General features: G+C 40.9%; 1 protein-coding gene across 2 annotated transcripts in view; it reads left to right on the top strand.

Moving 5' to 3' along the window:
• tbc1d14 (TBC1 domain family, member 14) overlaps positions 1–19,822 on the top strand; it is a 120,872-nt gene that overhangs the window by 22,460 nt on the left and 78,590 nt on the right. For both annotated transcript variants that reach the window (XM_068044055.1, XM_068044045.1), the window contains exon 3: positions 15,315–15,435. In XM_068044055.1, the coding sequence (XP_067900156.1) occupies positions 15,315–15,435 (121 nt within the window). The remainder of the gene's footprint in view (positions 1–15,314; positions 15,436–19,822) is intronic.

Genomic DNA, 19,822 nt, shown 5'->3' with positions numbered 1-19,822 from the left:
AATCGGAAATCACAGCAGCTACAGTGTTTTTAAGGCATATTTTCTTAAGGACTGCTTTGGGGCTGTGGTTAGAAATCTAGTGTTCATGAATGGACCACTGTATGTGCAAGGTATTAAGAATGAATTGTGTCTTGTTTAGATCAGCTGTTCTTTTCGCGATGTTTTACTCTTTGTTTTTGTGTAACTTGCAGCATTATGATTCAGAGTTTTCAGTAAGATAATCTAACATGAAACTTCCTCATTCAGTAGTCATACAGGGTTTGTTTGGGCAGCAATTAGCTTGCCTAACTTTTATTTCCATGTTTTTGGGAGCATTTAGTTTTTGGCTTGCAGTATATCCAAATTTCCTCATATACAAATTCTCTTAAATTCCAGAATGCCCTCCATACGCCCTGCAATTGAGGTTAGTGGTGAAGATTTTAGGATAAATGCAGAATCACTGCTTGTAATCTGACACCTCTGAACAGCTTTTATTTGAGTTTCTGTGGGCAGGCCTTCTCATTGCAGTCAGCCCCTCCCTAAGGTATTGTGTAAATTTTTAGGCCGCCTCCTCCTCTAATGTTAGTATTGAACTGGATTGCTGTTGAGGCACTTACCTGGATTTCCACAAAGCTTAATACTTTGGCTTTAAGCTATATTTCATAAATTTATGTGTAATAAGATAATGGACTGAGATTCTGCAGTCTTCCACTTTCTGATTTAAGAAAATTCAGGAGAACGACAATGAACTGGATTCAATGCTGGAGGGATTATTGGTTTTAGTGATTTAATTGAAGTGAGGTTGACTCCCCTTTTTAAAAACATGGCTGCGCCGTCTCTACTCTTACTGATGGACAGGTATAGAGCTTCTGTGGATACATAATGTGCTGTAAATGGTGGTGTTCATGTGCGTGTGTGTTGATGTATAACAGAAATTGCATCATTGAATCTGATGTGAACGTAGTAGATATGGTGTTGATAAAGAACTATGTACATTGACTGGTCAAATCAGATTGGCAGAGGAACAGGAAGATGAATTTGTAGAGTGCATCAGGGATCGTTATTTAGAGCGTTGCAGAACCTACTTGGGAACAGGCTATTTTAGATTTAGTAATGTGTAATGATGTGGGATTAATAACAGATATCTCAGTTAAGGATCCTCGAGGGTGTAGCGATCACAACATGGTAGAATTTCAAATTCACTTTGAGAGTGAGCAAAACTCAGGTCTCAAACCAGTGTCCTCAATTTAAACCAGGGCAATTACAGAGGTATGAAGAAAGAGTAGTCTAAAGCAGGCTGGGAAAGTAGACGAAGGGGAAGGTCAGTGGATGAGTAGTAGCAGACATTTAAGCAGATATTTCATTACACTCATCAAAAATTTATCCCGGTCAAAAAGGAGGAGGAGGACTCGATGAGAAGGATGAACGACCCGTGGTTAACAAAGGCGGTCAAGGAGAGTATCCAATCAAAAACTAAGGCATACAAAGCGGCGAAAACATTTGGTAGGCCAGAGGATTGGGAATTTTTTAGGAACCAGCAGCGGATGACTAAAAAGCTAATGAGGGAGAAAATTGATTATGAAAGTAAATTGGCAAGAAATATAAAAACAAACAGCAAGAGCTTCTACGGGTATATAAAAAGAGAGTATGCAACTGGTGAATTGATAACGGGGAACAAGGAAATAGCAGATAATTTAAACCAATATTTTGCATCGGTCTTGACAGTGGACGACACTATAAACTTACCACAAATATCAGATAAGCAAGGAGCTAATGGGAGGAAAGATCTAGTAACAGTCTCCATCACGAGGGACGAAGTATTTGACAAACTAATGGGACTAAAGGCAGACAAGTTGCCAGGACCCAATGACCTGCATCCAAGGGTTTTAAAGGAAGTGGCTGCAGCGATAGTGGAGGCATTGGATTTCGGGAGGGTCCCAGTGGATTGGAAAACCGCTAATGTGACGCCCCTGTTCAAGAAGGGAGGGAGACAAAAAGCATGAAACTATAGGCCAGTCAGCCCAACATCGGTCGTTGGGGAAATGCTAGAGTCCATTATTAACGAAGAAATAGCAGGACATTTAGAAAAGCTTATCGCAATCAAACAGAGTCAACATGGTTTTGTGAAAGGGAAATCATGTTTGACAAATTTGCTAGAGTTCTTTGAGGATATAACAAGCAGAGTTGATAAAGGGGAACAAGTAGATATAGTGTAATTGGATTTCCAGAAGGTATTCGGTAAGGTGCCACATAAAAGATTATTGCACAAGATAGGAGCTCATGGTATTGGGGGTAATGTATTAGCATGGATTGAGGATTGGTTAACTCACAGAAGACCGAGTGTCGGGATTAATGGGTCTTTTTCAGGTTGGAAAGGCATAGGTAGTGGAATGCCACAAGGATCAGTCCTAGGGCCCCAATTATTTACCATCTATGTTAATGACTTGGAGGAGGGAACAGAGTATAATATATCCAGATTTGCTGATACAAATAGGTGGGAGGGCATGTTGTGATGAGGACATAAGGAATCTGCAAGGGGATAGAGATAGGTTGAGTGAGTGGGCAAAAACTTGGCAGGTGGCGTTTAATGTAGGAAAGTGTGAGGTCATGCACTTTGGTAGGAAGACTCAAAAGGCAGACTATTATTGAAATGGAGAGAGACTCCAAAAAAGTGCAGCACGGAGGGATCTGGGTATTCTTGTCCATGAAACACAAAAAGTTAGCATGCAGGTGCAGCAAGTAATTAAGAAGGCAAATGGAATTTTTGCCTTTACTGCTAGGGGGTTGAAGTTTAAAAACAGGGAAGTCTTGTTACAACTGTACAGGGTGTTGGTGAGGCCACACCTGGAGTACTGTGCACAGTTTTGGTCCCCGTATTTAAGAAAGGATAAACTGGCATTGGAGGCAGTTCAAAAGAGATTCACTCGGCTGATTCCTGGGATGAAGGGGTTGACTTATCAAGAACAGCTAAATAGGTTAGGCCTTTATTCATTGGAGTTTAGAGGAATGAGGGGTGCTCTTATTGAAACGTACAAGATTCTGAGGGGGCTTGACAGGGTTGATGTTGAGAAGATGTTTCCACTAGTGGGGGAATCTCGAACTGGGGGACATAGTTACAGAATAGGGGAACACTCATTTAAAACAGAGATGCGAGGGAATTTCTTCTCTCGGAGGGTAGCGAATGTCTAGAATTCTCTACCCGAGAGAATTATGGAGGCTAGATCACTGAAAGTATTTAAAGAGGAGGTAGATTTTTGAAATATCGGGAAGTTGAGGGCTATGGGGAGCTGGCACGAAAGAGGAGTTGAGGTCTGGGGCAGATCAGCCATGATCTTATTGAATGATGGGGCAGACTTGAGGGGCTGAATGGCCTGCTACTCCTATTTCTTAGGTTCTTAAAACAGAAAACGCTGGAAATACTCAGCAAGTCTGGCAGCATCTGTGGAGAGAGAAGCAGAGTTTCTATTGAAAGGTCACAGATCTGAAATGTTAATTTTGCTTCTGTCTCCACGGATGCTGCCAGACCTGCTGAATATTTCCAGCATTTTATGTTTTTATTTCAGATTTCCAGCATCCGCAGTATTTTGCTTTTATTTATGTATAATTGAACGTGTGGTTGCATATTCTGGAGTTGAGTTTCTCTGAACTAATTTTCTTGTATTTGGCATTGCATCGGTGGGAAGAAAGGAGATAAGTATTAAGGTTGAGGTAGTTTTACTGAAAATTATCACACAAAAGCTCTAAATGCTGTTGAATGACATGAAAAGGTTGATCAATGTAAATCCTTGTCAGAAAGACAGTTACTATTCAAAGTGACCAATTCCACAATGTGCTCTACAGTCTGAGCAAATTTTATCTTGATGTATGGAATTGAAAATAGCCATTTCTAATTTCTAGACCAGATTTGTCCGTCCTTTTACAGTAATTAAATGGCATAACCATGCAATTAGTTTGACCTTGAGCTGTAACTTGTTTATGCCGGTAAGCTCTGTTGATCAGTCAGCTGGATTGAGTAGTTGAGGCATATCGATTAGAAGGGTCTTTGGTTCTCTTTATCCAGTTAGTCCTGAGTGATTTGACAGAACAGTGGTGCTGCAGATCAGCACCCCCAGGTTAAGAAGAGAAATTGCCCAGGATTCAAACTTCTGACTACTCTTGAGTGGCACCAAATAGGAATAAGCATTCCGAATGGACCGTTCCCTCCGTGACACCCTGGTCCATTCCTCCATCACCCCTGATGCCTCTTCCCTTTCCCACAGCACCTTCCCATGCAACTTCTGGAGGCGTAATACCTGCCCTTTTATCTTCTCTCTCCTCACCATCCAAAAAACGATTTGCTTGTACTTTCAATTTAGTATACTGTATTCATTGCTCACAGTTTGATCTTCTCTACATTGGGGAGACCAAACACAGATTGGGTGACTGCTTTGCAGAGCACTTCTGCTTGGTCCAAGCATTATCCCGGCTTCCAGTTGCTTGCCATTTTAATATTTCACCTTGTTCCCATTCCCACATTTCTGCAGTGCTGCAGTGAACATCACCACAGGCTCAAGGAACAGCACCTCATTTTCCGATTAGGCACCCTACAGCCTTCTGGATTATTGCGTTCAATAATTTCAAACCATGGACCCCAATATTTTTTTTTTATATATATATTTTTAAATCTATGTGCTGGTCTAACCTTATTTTTCATGTTTTTGCTTTTATACAGATCTGTTCACCTGCCATTAGCGCTCTCTCTGGACTCATGCTTTGTCTTTTGCTTCAACTATTTAACACTCCATTTGCATTGTATTCCATGATGTCTGTCATTTAATCTCTTAGCCCCTCTGTCCTTTCGGTCTTTCCTCCTCCTTCTTCTCTCTTTCCCCCACCCCCCCATCCCCACCTCACTTGCTCAGAGTGTTGCAGTTCTAACCTTTGCTAGTTCTGATGAAGGAACTCGGACCTGAAACCTTAACTGTGTTTCTCTCCCCACAGATGCTGCCAGACTTGCTGAGTGTTTCCGGCACTTTCTGTTCTCATTTCAGAGGCCCAGCATCGGCAGTGTTTTGCTCTTATTTTGAAGTTTTACTGCAGCTGTACAGGGCCCTCATGAGACCATATCTGGAGTACTGTGTACAGTTTTGGTTGTCTCACTTGAAAAAGGATATAATTGCGTTAGAAGCAGTTCTGAGAATGTTCATTCGACTCATTCCAGGGATGAAGGGCTTGTCTTGTGAAGAAAGGTTGAACAGGTTGGGCTTATACATGTTGGAGTTTAGAAGAATGAGAAGTGATCTTATTGAAACGTGTAAGTTCCTGAGGAAACTTGATAGAGTGGATACCGGGAGGATGTTTCCTCTTGTGGGGGAGACCAGAACTAGGAGTCACAGTTTGAGATGAGAAATTTTTTCTCTGAGGGTCATTAGTCTGTGGAATTCTCTTCCCAGGGAGCAGTGGAGGCGGGGTCATTGAATCATGGCTGAGTTAGGTAGATTTTTGTTTGGTGAGGAGTCCAGGGTTATGGGGAGCAGACAGAAAAATGAAGTTGAGACCATAACCAGATCAGTCGTGATTTTATTGAACGGCAGAGCAGGCTTGAAGGGCTAAATGGCCTACTCCTCCTAAGTTAAGCTATGTAAGTGCAAGTCTCTTTCTACTTAATGCACGTTTGTATTAGGCCACACTTAGAATATTGCGTGCAATTCTGGTTGCCACACTACCAGAAGGACGTGGAGGCTTTGGAGAGGTTACAGAAGAGGTTTACCAGGATGTTGCCTGGTCTGGAGGGCATTAGCTATGAGGAGAGGTTGGATAAACTCAGATTGTTTTCACTGGAATGACGGAGGTGGAGGGGCGACATGATAGAGGTTTACAAAGTTATGAGCGGCATGGACAGAGTGGATAGTCAGAAGCTTTTTCCCAGGGTGGAAGAGTCAGTTACTAGGGGGCATAGGTTTAAGGTGAGAGGGGCAAAGTTTAGAGGGGATGTGCGAGGCAAGTTTTTTACACAGAGGGTGGTGAATGCTTGGAACTTGCTGCCAGGGGAGGTGGTGGAAGCAGATACGATAGCGACGTTTAAGAGGCATCTTGACAAATACATGAATAGGATGGGAATAGAGGGATACGGTCCCCGGAAGTGCAGAAGGTTTTAATTTAGGCAGGCATCAAGGCTTGGAGGGCCGAATGGCCTGTTCCTGTGCTGTACTGTTCTTTGTCCTTTGAAATCTGTATGTTTTCTAGATTTATCAGAATGCAGGGCTTTGGATGTTTTACAACATTGAAGGTGCTATATAAATGCAAGTTGTTGTAATTAAATAATGCATTCTTGAATGTTGTGAATGTTTTTAAGATAACAGGCTATTAAAAATATTTGCAAGCAACTAATGTGAACCATGCTATGAGTAATGCTATCATAGAGCCTCATCCATGATGACTGTTTGATTTTCCTTGTGCTCAAAGTGTATAGGTCATTACAATATGTTAAATCACATAAGATACATGTGTGCGATGAGTTACTGAAGAATCACTGGTGCTAGAAACTCCCTGACTCAAATCATTTATAATAAAAACAGAAAATACGAGCAATGCACAAGTCCATCAGAATTTGTAAAGAGAAAGATTTTTGTGGTAATATGACCAAGAGGTATATTTGATTTACTTTATTTCATTTTTCAAATTTTACTTTTTGACTTATCTAATATGTTTTAAGCACTTTAGTATAATGTTCAGGCTTTTTCAGGAGCCTTTATAGATCCCAAGGCTCTAATTCATAGAACAAATTGTTAGGTAGATAAAACTATAAAAAAAAACAAATAGCATTTTGGATTTTATTAATAGGGGTGTAGAACCAAGAGCTAATAAATTTGTCAGTTTTGGCTCAGTGGTACCTCTCACTTCTGAGTTTGTAGGTATGGGTTTAAATCCTACACCAGGTACTTTGTACATTACTGGGGGTATACTCACGAGTTGGAGCTGCTATCTCTTTTTGCTAAAATGTTAAACTGAGGTCCCCATTTGAAGAATAGGTAACTTCTTGTGTCATGGCCAGCATCTATTCCTCAAACAGCATCAATAAAGCATATTATCTGGTTATTTGTCTCACTATTCTGGGATCTTGCTGTGTGCAATTGGCTGCTGTTTTTCACTACAGTGACTGCACTTGTACTTTATTGGCTTTGAGGAGCTTTTGGATATCCTGAGATTGTGAAAGATGATTCATAAATGCCAATTCTTTTCTGGATGGAGACATGTGTCCAGTTTTGGGTGCCCCATCATAGAAAGGACATTAAAGTCATAGGAGTAGAAATTTGAGATTCTTGCACCTGTTATGCAGGCATAAAACAGATGCAACGATGGAAGCTACAGCAGTGGGATGGGTTGCACTTGACTTATGCATTTACCAGACCACTGCTAAATTCGCCAGGGCCTTTTTTTAGGTGGCAATGAGACTCTCGAGCCCATTTGCAGACCATTTGGGGAAATTAGTTAAATATTGCCACAAGGTCTGACTACTATTTCAGGCTGTACAGTGGCCTGGTCCCTCAGGGGACTGCTGCAGGCAGTGGAAGAAGCCTGCAGGTAAGGTACCTTTACGTAGAGCCATGAAGAGTGAGGGTGCTGCTCTATGCTCTGACATTAACACTGCATCTGTTTCTGGTCTGAGCTCACTGCTCCCCCCCACCCACCGATTATTTCTCTCCCTGTTCCCTGGACTCACTTGTGGGCCTCAGCTGGCCTAAGTTGGCTGAAATTGGTCAGACACCAACCAGTGAGCTGGCATCAACCAGCGCCCTCTTGATGCTCACAGATAGATGGAATTTTGATAATGAACCCTAAGGACCAATTTAGAACAGTCCTTGGTCGTCTTTGTGCATTGGACGAATAACCCACTCTTTCAGTTGCTAATGAATTTAGGCCTACAGATTCTTCATGAGGATACCAGAGTCGATAAACTATTAATTGATAAATTAAATACTGGAACCATTTCCATTGGAGTAGAGAAGGCTAAAAGAAGATTTAATAAGTTATTAAACTTGTGTAGGGTTTTATTGGGTCAATAGGAAGAAACTCGGCCTTCATTTTTGCAGGGATTCTACCAATCTCCCACTATGATGTCAGCAGCTCAGCAGACCTTTTTGAGAAATGGCATAAAAAGTGGTTTTATTAGCTATTTCCATAATTTATCTGGGATTTAATCTGATCTTTCACCAAAATTGCAGTGGGTGATTGGCAGAACACCTACAGAATTCGAGGCTATTGTTCTGTCTGGTTGGCGAATCAAAGATGGACCACCACTTCAAAATTTCATAGGGAGCTGAGGGATTAGGAAAGATTTCTTTGTGAAGTGTTGTTGGAGCCTAGAATGCTTTACCTCAGGTTGTAGTTGAGGCAGAGACAGTTTATGTCTGTAAAGGAAGAGTAAACAAACGCTTCAAGCCAAGGCAGATACAGGGCTATGTGGAGAGATCTGGGGATTGGGATGAGTTGTTGATTGTAGTCGGAAACAGTGGACTGAATAGCCACCTCCTAACTAAATAAATATAAGTTGTAAATAACTGTGGAATTACCATTTTGCATGCGTGAACCTAAATGGTATAAGTTGGATTTTGAAGAGGTCATAACTAACCCTGAGCTTTTCTTCCACCTGTGTCCACACTATTGTTGGAAACTCGTCAAATAATACTGCTTTGACCCTCTTAAAATCTGTAAACCTGAAAACTGCCTTTATATTGATGTGTAACCATTGGCTCCAACTGCCCAGGTGAGCTGGTAGCGATCTCAAAATTATCAGATTAGCTAAAACTATCAATCAGCAGGACCTTGCTTTTTTACCTAAGGGTTATTGCTGATTATGCAAGAATAGCTCATTGTGGGGGGCAGGGGCGAACAACCCTCGCACCACTAAATTGAATAAAAAAGTTGCTTACAATCAAAATACAATACAAAATTATTTGAAGACTCTGTCTGAGCGTGCTGTAATCCCAATTCCAGGAGAGTTAACAGCACTTGGATAACCAGATTTCCTTTTGTTTAGCATGCAACATTTCTTCTCATGCAATGAGACTATCTTGTGTAATGTGTGAATGCATACACCAGGAGCGCCACTTAAATGGGAGAGAGAGAGAAATTATAAATTTAATGGGACTTTTGCATTGACAAACATTCTTAGTCAGGAATTAGGATGATACTTGAACTCAATAAGGCCCTGGCAGAGACAGATTTCTTCTATGCTATCAGTCTGGGCTGGATTTGACCCTGGCACACCAGTCCATTTCCCTCAAGTTTAAAAAATCATTCCAACAGCATTTTGTGTTCATAGTTTCTCCCCTGGTGAAATCAAGAGGGGGAGGAGAGAAAGTTGGTCATTCATGTACATAAAAGTAACTAAAGTCAAAACATATTCTGAAAAATTTTCAGAATAATTTTCTGTGCAATTCTTTGATTCTTATTTGTAACCAAAAGCAAGAAGAGCTGTGTTTTGAAAATCCTACATTTTAATTATTCCAAATTGAGACAAATGTGTTCAAAGAATACAGGGGGAGCAGTTAATTACAGCTGAAACAAGCTGTGAAAAAAATCAATTCAGAATTCCAAGAATCTGTTCAGTTCCAAAAAAATTGAGATCTTATTTTTAAATAAAGTACATTTACAAGGAGTGTTTTTTGTTAAACATGGTACCAGAACTCATGATGAAATGCTTGACGAATATCTAACTTCTGCATATTGTGGATGGTTCCTGATGACAGGTGATAAATGTGTCAACTTTAACGGGCTGTTGTCAGATTTAATTTTTAAACCGTTGCTCAAAGACGAGTTTGATACTATCAAAACAAAAAGCTGATCTCTAATTGCACTTTTAGGGATGGGTAATAAATGCTAGCATTGCCAGAAACACCCAGATCCCATGAACAAATTTTTTTTTAAAAGTCTGTGTACGCGAGTATAAGCTGATTTGCATTGGAATTCACAGGACTCAAGTTATATATATCCATTTTTTGACATAGTAACATATCTGCTTTGGATTTACATGTTGCTTTGTTTTTTTAAAATATGATTATCAAGCAATTTAGGGGAATTCTTAAGCAATTAAAATATAAGCTAATGTGAATTTGGATAATTCTCAGTGTGTCAGATATCTTCTTATCTGTCTCCTGTAATCATCAATATGACAGCCAAAGCACACCAGTGCACTTTTGGATGATGTTGCTCTTCTGACTGCTTGCCAGATCTGTTCATGACAAAATCTCATTTGTAATTAATAATCAAACCACTTTTGTTTTTTCATGGTATTTTATCTTGGCAAGCTATTCTGTGTAATAAAAGCAAAATACTGCAGATGCTGGAAATACTCAGCAGGTCTGGCAGCATCTGTGGAGAGAGAAGCAGAGTTAACGTTTCAGGTCAGTGACCCTTTTTTTTTTAGAATTAGAACATTACAGCGCAGTACAGGCCCTTCGGCCCTCGATGTTGCGCCAACCTGTGAAACCATCTGACCTACACTATCCCATTTTCATCCATATGTCTATCCAATGACCACTTAAATGCCCTTAAAGTTGGCGAGTCTACTACTGCTGCAGGCAGGGTGTTCCACGCCCCTACTACTCTCTGAGTAAAGAAACTACCTCTGCCATCTGTCCTATATCTATCACCGCTCAACTTAAAGCTATGTCCCCTCGTGTTTGCCATCACCATCCGAGGAAAAAGACTCTCACTATCCACCCTATCTAACCCTCTGATTATCTTATATGTCTCTATTAAGTCACCTCTCCTCCTCCTTCTCTCCAACGAAAACAACCTCAAGTCTCTCAGCCTTTCCTCGTAAGACCTTCCCTCCATACCAGGCAACATCCTAGTAAATCTCCTCTGCACCCTTTCCAAAGCTTCCACATCCTTCCTATAATGTGGTGACCAGAACTGCACGCAATACTCCAGGTGCGGTCTCACCAGAGTTTTGTACAGCTTCAGCATGACCTCGTGGCTCCGAAACTCGATCCCCCTACTAATAAAAGCTAACACACCATATGCCTTCTTAACAGCCCTATTAACCTGGGTGGCAACCTTCAGGGATTTATGTACCTGGACACCAAGATCTCTCTGTTCATCTACACTACCAAGAATCTTCCCATTAGCCCAGTACTCTGCATTCCTGTTACTCCTTCCAAAGTGAATCACCTCACACTTTTCCGCATTAAACTCCATTTGCCATCTCTCAGCCCAGCTCTGCAGCCTATCTATGTCCCTCTGTACCCTACAACATTCTTCGGCACTATCCACAACTCCACCGACCTTCGTGTCATCCGCAAATTTACTAACCCACCCTTCTACACCCTCTTCCAGGTCATTTATAAAAATGGCAAACAGCAGTGGCCCCAAAACAGATCCTTGCGGTACACCACTAGTAACTAAACTCCAGGATGAACATTTGCCATCAACCACCACCCTCTGTCTTCTTTCAGCTAGCCAATTTCTGATCCAAAGCTCTAAATCACCTTCAACCCCATACTTCGGTATTTTCTGCAATAGCCTACCGTGGGGAACCTTATCAAACGCCTTACTGAAATCCATATACACCACATCCACGGCTTTACCCTCATCCACCTGTTTGGTCACCTTCTCGAAAAACTCAATAAGGTTTGTGAGGCACAACCTACCCGTCACAAAACCATGCTGACTATCGCGAATGAACTTATTCTTTTCAAGATGATTATAAATCCTGTCTCTTATAACCTTTTCCAACATTTTACCCACAACCGAAGTAAGGCTCACAGGTCTATAATTACCAGGGCTGTCTCTACTCCCCTTCTTGAACAAGGGGACAACATTTGCTATCCTCCAGTCTTCCGGCACTATTCCTGTCGACAATGACGACATAAAGATCAAGGACAAAGGCTCTGCAATCTCCTCCCTGGCTTCCCAGAGAATCCTAGGATAAATCCCATCTGGCCCAGGGGACTTATCTATTTTCACACTTTCCAAAATTGCTAACACCTCCTCCTTGTGAACCTCAATCCCATCTAGCCTAGTAGCCTGAATCTCAGTATTCTCCTCGACAACATTTTCTTTCTCTACTGTAAATACTGACGCAAAATATTCATTTAACGCTTCCCCTATCTCCTCTGATTCCACACACAACTTCCCACTACTATCCTTGATTGGCCCTAATCTAACTCTAGTCATTCTTTTATTCCTGATATACCTATAGAAAGCCTTAGGGTTTTCCCTGATCCTATCCGCCAATGACTTCTCGTGTCCTCTCCTTGCTCCTCTTAGCTCTCCCTTTAGATCCTTCCTGGCTAGCTTGTAACTCTCAAATAACAAATCTCAAGAAATAACAAAAGATGTGTTGATAGGACAAGGCCACAGAGAATAACTGACCAGGAGGTCATGGAACAAGGGCATACGGTGTGCTTATGGTGTGCCAGCATCATTATACCAGCACACCATTAACATACCATTTGCCTTTGTTCCATGACCACCTGGTCAGTTATTCTCTGTGACCTTTTCCTATCAACACCTCTTTTGTTATTTCTTGCTCAACTGTCCCCACCCCCCCGCTTTACTTAAAATCTTTTACATTTCTAATATTTGTCAGTTCTGAAGAAGGGTCACTGACTTGAAACATTAACTCTGCTTCTCTCTCCACAGATGCTGCTAGACCTGCTGAGTATTTCCAGCATTTCTTGTTTTTATTTAAGCTATTCTGTGTTCTTGGCCATAACTTCCTTTCATGTGATAAAATGTCTCAAGACTCTTCACAGGAGCGTTACAAAACCACAAGGAGATATTAGGGCAGGTGACCAAAAGCTTGGTCAAAGAGATAGGTTTTAGAGTGTCTTAAAGGAGCAAAGAGAAGTGGAGAGTTTTAGGGAGGAAATTCCAGAGCTTAGGACCTTAACAGCTAAAAGCACAGCTACCAATGGTGGAGTGATTAACAGGCCAGAACTAGAAGACTGCAGATATTTCGGAAGAGATTACAGAACTAAGGAGGGGCAAGGCCACAGAGGGATTTGAAAACAAATATGAGAATTTTAAAATCAAGGCATTGTTTAACTGGGAGCCAGTGTAGTTCAGCGAGCACAGGGTGACTGGAACTTGCTGCAAGAAAGGCCGCGACAGTAAAGTTTTGGATGACTTCAAGTTAATAGAGGGTAGAAAGTGGGAGGCTGGCCATGAATGTGTTGGAATAATCAAGTTTCGAGGTAACAAAGGCAAGGATGAGGGTTTCAGTAGCAGATGAGCTGAGACGGGTGGAGCTGGACGACGTTATGGATGTGGAAATAGGTGGTCTTAATCACAATGCAGATATGTCGTCAGAAGCTCATCTCTGGATGAAATATGACACAAAGGTTGCAAACCGTCTAGTTCAGCTCAGGCAGTTGCCAGGGCAAGGGATGGAGTCAGTGGCTGGAGAACAGAGTTTACAGCAAAGGCTGAAGACAATGGCTTCGATCTTCCCAATATTTAATTGGAGAAAATTTTTACTCATCCAGTGCTGGATGTCAGACAAGCAGTCTGATGTAGTAACTGTGGAGGGGTTGAGAGAGGTAATGGTGAGGTAGAGCTGGGTGTCATCAGCTTACATGTGGAAATTGATGGTATTTTCTGATGTCATTGAGGGGTAGCATGTAGATGAGAATTAGGAGGGGGCAAGAATAGTTCCTTGGAGGGCACCAGAAGTAGTGGTGTGGGAGCGGGCAGAGAGTCATTAAAGGTGATTCTCTGACTACAGTTAGATGAGAGGAGATTTGATAGAAGCATTCAAAATCAAGAGGCGTCTGGACAGATGGGGAGAAACTGTTCCCACTCTTGAAAGGATTGAGAATGCGAGGGCACAAATTTAAAGTAATTGGTAAAAGAAGCAAAAGCGACATGAGGAAAAACTTTATCACACAGCGAGTGGTTATAGTCTGGAATACATTGCCTGAGTGTATGGTGGAGGCTGGTTAAAAACGTGTTGTGGATTTGTTGATTTACATGTTTCGGTTTATCGGCATAGCCTTCTTGTAAGTTGTGCATCATGGCATCAAGTGATCCCAATTCATTTGTGCGCAACCATGAAAATCTAGAGCTTCTCTCCAGAAAACAATCTCCAAATGGTCCACAAATATGGCAATAGATGAGAAGAACTGGGGGTAGAAGCCACAGGTCTCCATTTGAGTATTGCTTTCATTGGGCCCAAACCGTATTAAGTCAATTTGACAGAGCATTTACAGTTTTTAACTTTTATCAGTATAATGCAGTTACGATCAAAAATACATTTCTCAAAGGCAAAAGGAAAACTACTGGGAATCTTTCAGACCATTTAACATTTGAATGGAATTGTTTTTATGGTAATCTGCAGCTATTTTTGAAATCTGCGTCTCGCTGTTTAAATATCTTTGCATTCACTAATAGCTATCAAGTAGAGTTCACAAAGCTTTGCGATAAAATACATGAAATTTCACTGAGCTCTGAAAAGGTTATTGCAATCAAAATTATATGCAGTCCTTATTCCTTCTCTCTTCTATGTCCAAATGGTATCTCTGGAAATAGATGTGATTTGCAACTGGTTTAAGATGTGTCAACTTGTGTAAAGAATACATAAATCATTTTATGGCCCCATTATAAAGCCGAAGCAGCTCTGTAATAAATTGAAGCAAACTGATTTCAAATCCATTTCATTTATTTTGTGAGGTATGTTCCAAATCACTGACAGCAGAAGACAGCTGTGCATGCACAAGTTTATGTATGAATATTTGTTTGGTTGTAACTTCACTTGTCATTTCTGACTCTGAAACTTTCATGATGTCGGGAAAGGGTCCATTCTGGCCAGAAAACAGTCATAGCTGGTACACACAAGCTGGACTGCTCTGCCTACCCACAACCTGAACAAGTAAACCACAGCCAATACTACCAGGAGCAGCTAGGAGAATTTCAACAATTGCATTTTTTTCTTACTTATACTGTTTGATTCACTGCCACATCTCCCATAAATGCCAACCTTGGAATTCTGTTTGTCTCCATGTTGTGATTTTAATCTGTCTCCAATTTTCCAAATGCTGATGAACCTGTTGTGCATTACTGGCAAGTTCTGGTTATTGTTTCCAGATTTTCAGCATTCACAATTTCTTTTTTCATTTGCAATATTTATATTTGTTGCCTCCAGATAAGCAACTGTTTTTTAAAGTGGTTTTCAATTGCTCCAAAGACAGTAGTGTCATCTCATTTAACTTGCAGCACTGCTATTGAAGTTAGCTTCAAAGCAAAGAGGCATTTTTTTTTTTACAGTACAAAAATACCAATGTTGGTGTGATGTGCTAGTTAGATACAGGGTAAATTCTAACTAATAACTGTCTGCTCCCATTTTGCAGGAGTTTGTTTGCTAAGAAGCTTAAAGATTCAGTACCATTAGAGCAGAATGCTCATGGATGGAAATTGTTTGGGAGGATACCTGCCAAGGAAAGCCCTCATAAAGAGTCCAAGGTTCAGCAGGTACTTAGTGGTAATGTGCAGAACCAAACTGCACACCTTTTTAAAATTAGTTGTGTAAATAAATGTTCTCTTATTCAAAGTTAAGAAAGGTCAGTTTCATTTCTATATATCTTTTAGAAAAGAAGTTAAATTTGAAGCACGTGCTGACCTGTGCTGTCTGTGATTGCATAGCATCAACTGGCTTAAAAGGGCAATGAGTAATCTGCAGTATGCTGAGAGGAATTCTGAGGGAAGAAATCTCTAACGCTGAAGAATCAAACCATAAAGTTTGTCTGTCTTCCAGGACCTCATTTTGTGATAAGTAAATGTTGAAAGACAGAAAGAGGAACTGATAACAGCACAACTAGTTTCCACACTGGATTTCTTCTGTAGTATGAAACTCCAATGACGGTGACCCCATTATTTTGCTGTACTTTATAAAAATCTTGAATGTTTTAACACACTTCAATAAATTCTAAAATAAAAACAAGACATGCTGGCAATACTCAGGTCTGGCAGCATCTGTGCAGAGAGAGGCAGAGTTATCGTTTCAGGTCAGAGACCCTTCTTCAGAACTGGCAAATTTTAGAAATGTAAAAGGTTTTGAGCAAATAAAGTGGGGGTGGAGCAAGAGTTAACAAAGGTGAAGGTGTTGATAGCGCAAGGTCACAGAGAATAACTGACCAGAAGGTCATGGAACAAAGGTGAACGGTATGTTAATGGCGTGCTGAACGACAAAGTGTTAGTATAGATAGGGTGTGAATGACTGTAAAGCACAGAGCACTCCAAACACAAACATAAAAAAAATTAAGACCAAAAACAGTGGGTAAGCACAGTGGAAACAAACTGAAAAACCTAAAATAAAATAACCAAATAAAAAAGGAAAACGACAAAAAGAAAAAATAACTAAGCATAAAAAGGGGGACCGTCATGCTCTGAAATTATTGAACTCAATGTTTAGTCCGGCAGGCTGTAGTGTGCCTAATCGATAAATGAGATGCTGTTCCTTGAGCTTGCGTTGATGTTCATTGGAACACTGCAGCAAGCCCAGGATAGAGATGTGAGTGTGAGAGCAGTGGGGTGTGTTGAAATGGCCAGCAACCAGAAGCTCGGGGTCTTGCGGGGACTGAGCGGAGGTGTTCTGCTAAATTCTAATACTGCCTGGAATAGGAACTACTGTGTTTAAAAGTTATATTCCTTTACAATTTTCAGATTTCAAACCAATATTATTCAGCAATTGTGTGTGGCTTAAAAATAATTGAAGCTGCAGTCTTCTATATAGTATAAACGATTGCAAGCTTTGTACACTTGGGCAAATAAAAATCATTGAAATTCTGCTGATATCTACCAGGTTTTTCCTGAACACTACCAGTATAACTGCTGTGGATTTTTAAATCTGTTTTGTAAATTCAGAATGGATTTGTAATCTAAAGGGGAAAGCTTGGTTTCAGAGCCTGGGCTATCATGTGTATTCATAGCTGTTTGACACCTGAGATTGAAGGAGGTTTAAAGCTTGTTGTTGAGATTAGATTAGATTAGATTAGAGATACAGCACTGAAACAGGCCCTTCGGCCCACCGAGTCTGTGCCGACCATCAATCACCCATTTATACTAATCCTACACTAATCCCATATTCCTACCAAACATCCCCACCTGTCCCTATATTTCCCTACCACCTACCTATACTAGTGACAATTTATAATGGCCAATTTACCTACCAACCTGCAAGTCTTTTGGCTTGTGGGAGGAAACCGGAGCACCCGGAGGAAACCCACGCAGACACAGGGAGAACTTGCAAACTCCACACAGGCAGTACCCAGAATCGAACCCGGGTCCCTGGAGCTGTGAGGCTGCGGTGCTAACCACTGCGCCACTGTGCCGCTGGGGAAAGCCTGTTGTAACTGATTCACGATTTGGAGATTTCTGATGCAGATATTGTCCAGCTTGATGCTACTACTTTCCCATCTCCATATATTCAGTTTCAATGCCCAATATTTGTTTTCAATATACAAAAGCATATTAAATGTCATGTCTGGTAACTTGCATGTGTGTTGTTGTGTAAGGTCAATATTTCTGTTCCCACTGAAAACGTGCAGTTTGCTCTTCCTTTGAAGGTGATATGGGAGAAACCATAACTAAATTTACAACAGAATACTTAAATCATTAACAAAAACAAGAAATGCTGGAATCACTCAGCAGGTCTGGCAGCATCTGTGGAAAGAGAAGCAGAGTTAATGTTTCGGGTCAGTGACTCTTCTTCGGAACTGACAAATATTAGAAAATTCACAGATTATAAGCAAGTGAGGTGGGGGTGGGGCAAGAGATAACAAAGGAGAAGGTGCAGATTGGACCAGGCCACATAGCTGACCAAAAGGTCACGGAGCAAAGGCAAACAATATGTTAATGGTGTGTTGAAAGACAAAGCATTAGTACAGATTAGGTGTGAATACACTGAATATTGAACAGCAGCAAGTGCAAACCTGGAAAAAACAGTGGGTAAGCAAACTGAACAAACTAAGATGAAATTAAATAAATGCAAAAAAAGATTGTAAAGAATGTAAAAAAAAAAGGAAGAAAAAATAACTAAAAATGAAAGTAAAATGGGGGGCTGTCATGCTGTGAAATTATTGAACTCAATGTTCAGTCCGGCAGGCTGTAGTGTGCCTAATCGGTAGATGAGATGCTGTTCCTCGAGCTTGCGTTGATGTTCACTGGAGCACTGCAGCAATCCCAGGACAGAGATGTGAGCAGGGGGGAGTGTTGAAATGGCAAGCAACCGGAAGCTCAGGGTCCTGCTTGCGGACTGAGCGGAAATGTTCCGCAAAGCGGTCACCCAGTCTGCACTTGGTCTCCCCAATGTAGAAGAGACCACACTGTGAGCAGCGAATACAGTATACTACATTGAAAGAAGTACAAGTAAATCGCTGCTTCACCTGAAAGGAGTGTTTGGGGCCTGGGATAGTGAGGAGAGACGAGGTAAATGGGCAGGTATTACACCTCCTGCGATTGCAGGGGAAGGTGCCCTGGGACGGGGACGAGGTAGTGGGGGTAATGGAGGAGTGGACCAGGGTGTCGCGGAGGGAACGATCCCTTCGGAATGCTGACAGGGGAAGGGAGGGGAAGATGCGACTGGTAGTGGCATCACGCTGGAGGTGGCGAAAATGGCGGAGGATGACTTAAATCATTATTGTCGCTACTTTCTCAATAGGGGTTACTAAAATTTGTTGGTACTTAAACTGACCTTTTTGTGTTGAGACAATTGTATAGGACCTCAAATTTGTTTCCATAATTGCATGTTTTATGTACATATTAAAAATGATATATTTTTCTTAATGGATTATTTTTGCAATCAAGTATTCTGGGACTCTGAGAAGGCATATTTGCATTTTTCCCCCTTTTATAACCTTCATGCAAACAGTAAAGTATGTGTTTGTGTCCTGGGGAGTTAGGGGGATAAGGAACTGGAAGTGCAGAGGTGAAAGTTCCATTACTCTATTCCTGCCAGGAGCACATATAACTAAATTTGCAGACTGCAGCCCAATCCTTTTGAAATAAAAATAGCTTTATAAACTTGGATATTTTTGTTTATTGAAAACAGCATCTATATTGAGCTCAGAAGTTGTGTCTAATAGAATTCTTCAATGTACCTGAGGCATTATACAGGAATGAGGAGGAGGGCAAGGGTGTACCTTCTGTTTTGTATTACTGATGTTAGGAGTTGATAGTTTGGTGTTAAGAAGAAAATGAACTTGAAATACTGCAGTGCAATGTTATGTTTGGGAAAGGGAGGGGTCAGACTTCCAGTGTATTGACCCAATAGAATTGTCTTTGGTGTTTGCTGGCAGGAATCCTTGGTGAAATGTTCTATGACTCTGTTGGGATGAATTACTAGGTAAATCATTGATCAGAGACTAGCAAAAGTTGAGGTTACCAGCCACAAAATCACCAGTATTTAGTTTTACAAAATGTTATTTGCACAGTAGAGTGCAACTGGCTGCACCCTTTTGTGCAAAGGAAAGTTAAACAGCAATATTTGCAGTGTATTTTTTTTAACAAAACTAAGTAAATGGTGCAATGATAGTGATCAAATTTCTTTCCTACCACTCCATGATTCAATGCTGAAGCTGTGTACTTGTACTTTTTAAAGCAGCATGGCTTTCATCTCAAGCGAGGGAGAATCGCCAGCAGTTGTCATCTTTGGCAAATTTAAAATAAAAGTATTTCATAAAGAATAGAATCTCCTTTTAAAAAATCACTTGAATGTTTTGCAAACAAAGTGAGGGGCTTTGGTGCTGAAAATTGGAACATATTTTTTTTTACGTTAAACTTTCCCTGATGAGGTATAGCACAGCCTGATGCACACAATATCGTAGCCAATCCCAACCTTGTTTAAATACCCTTACTGCTA

This window comes from Heterodontus francisci, chromosome 1, assembly GCF_036365525.1.
Source record: "Heterodontus francisci isolate sHetFra1 chromosome 1, sHetFra1.hap1, whole genome shotgun sequence".
Lineage (NCBI taxonomy): Eukaryota > Metazoa > Chordata > Chondrichthyes > Heterodontiformes > Heterodontidae > Heterodontus > Heterodontus francisci.
The sequence above is the reverse complement of the archived record's forward strand: the minus strand, read 5'-3'. Positions and strand labels throughout refer to the sequence as shown.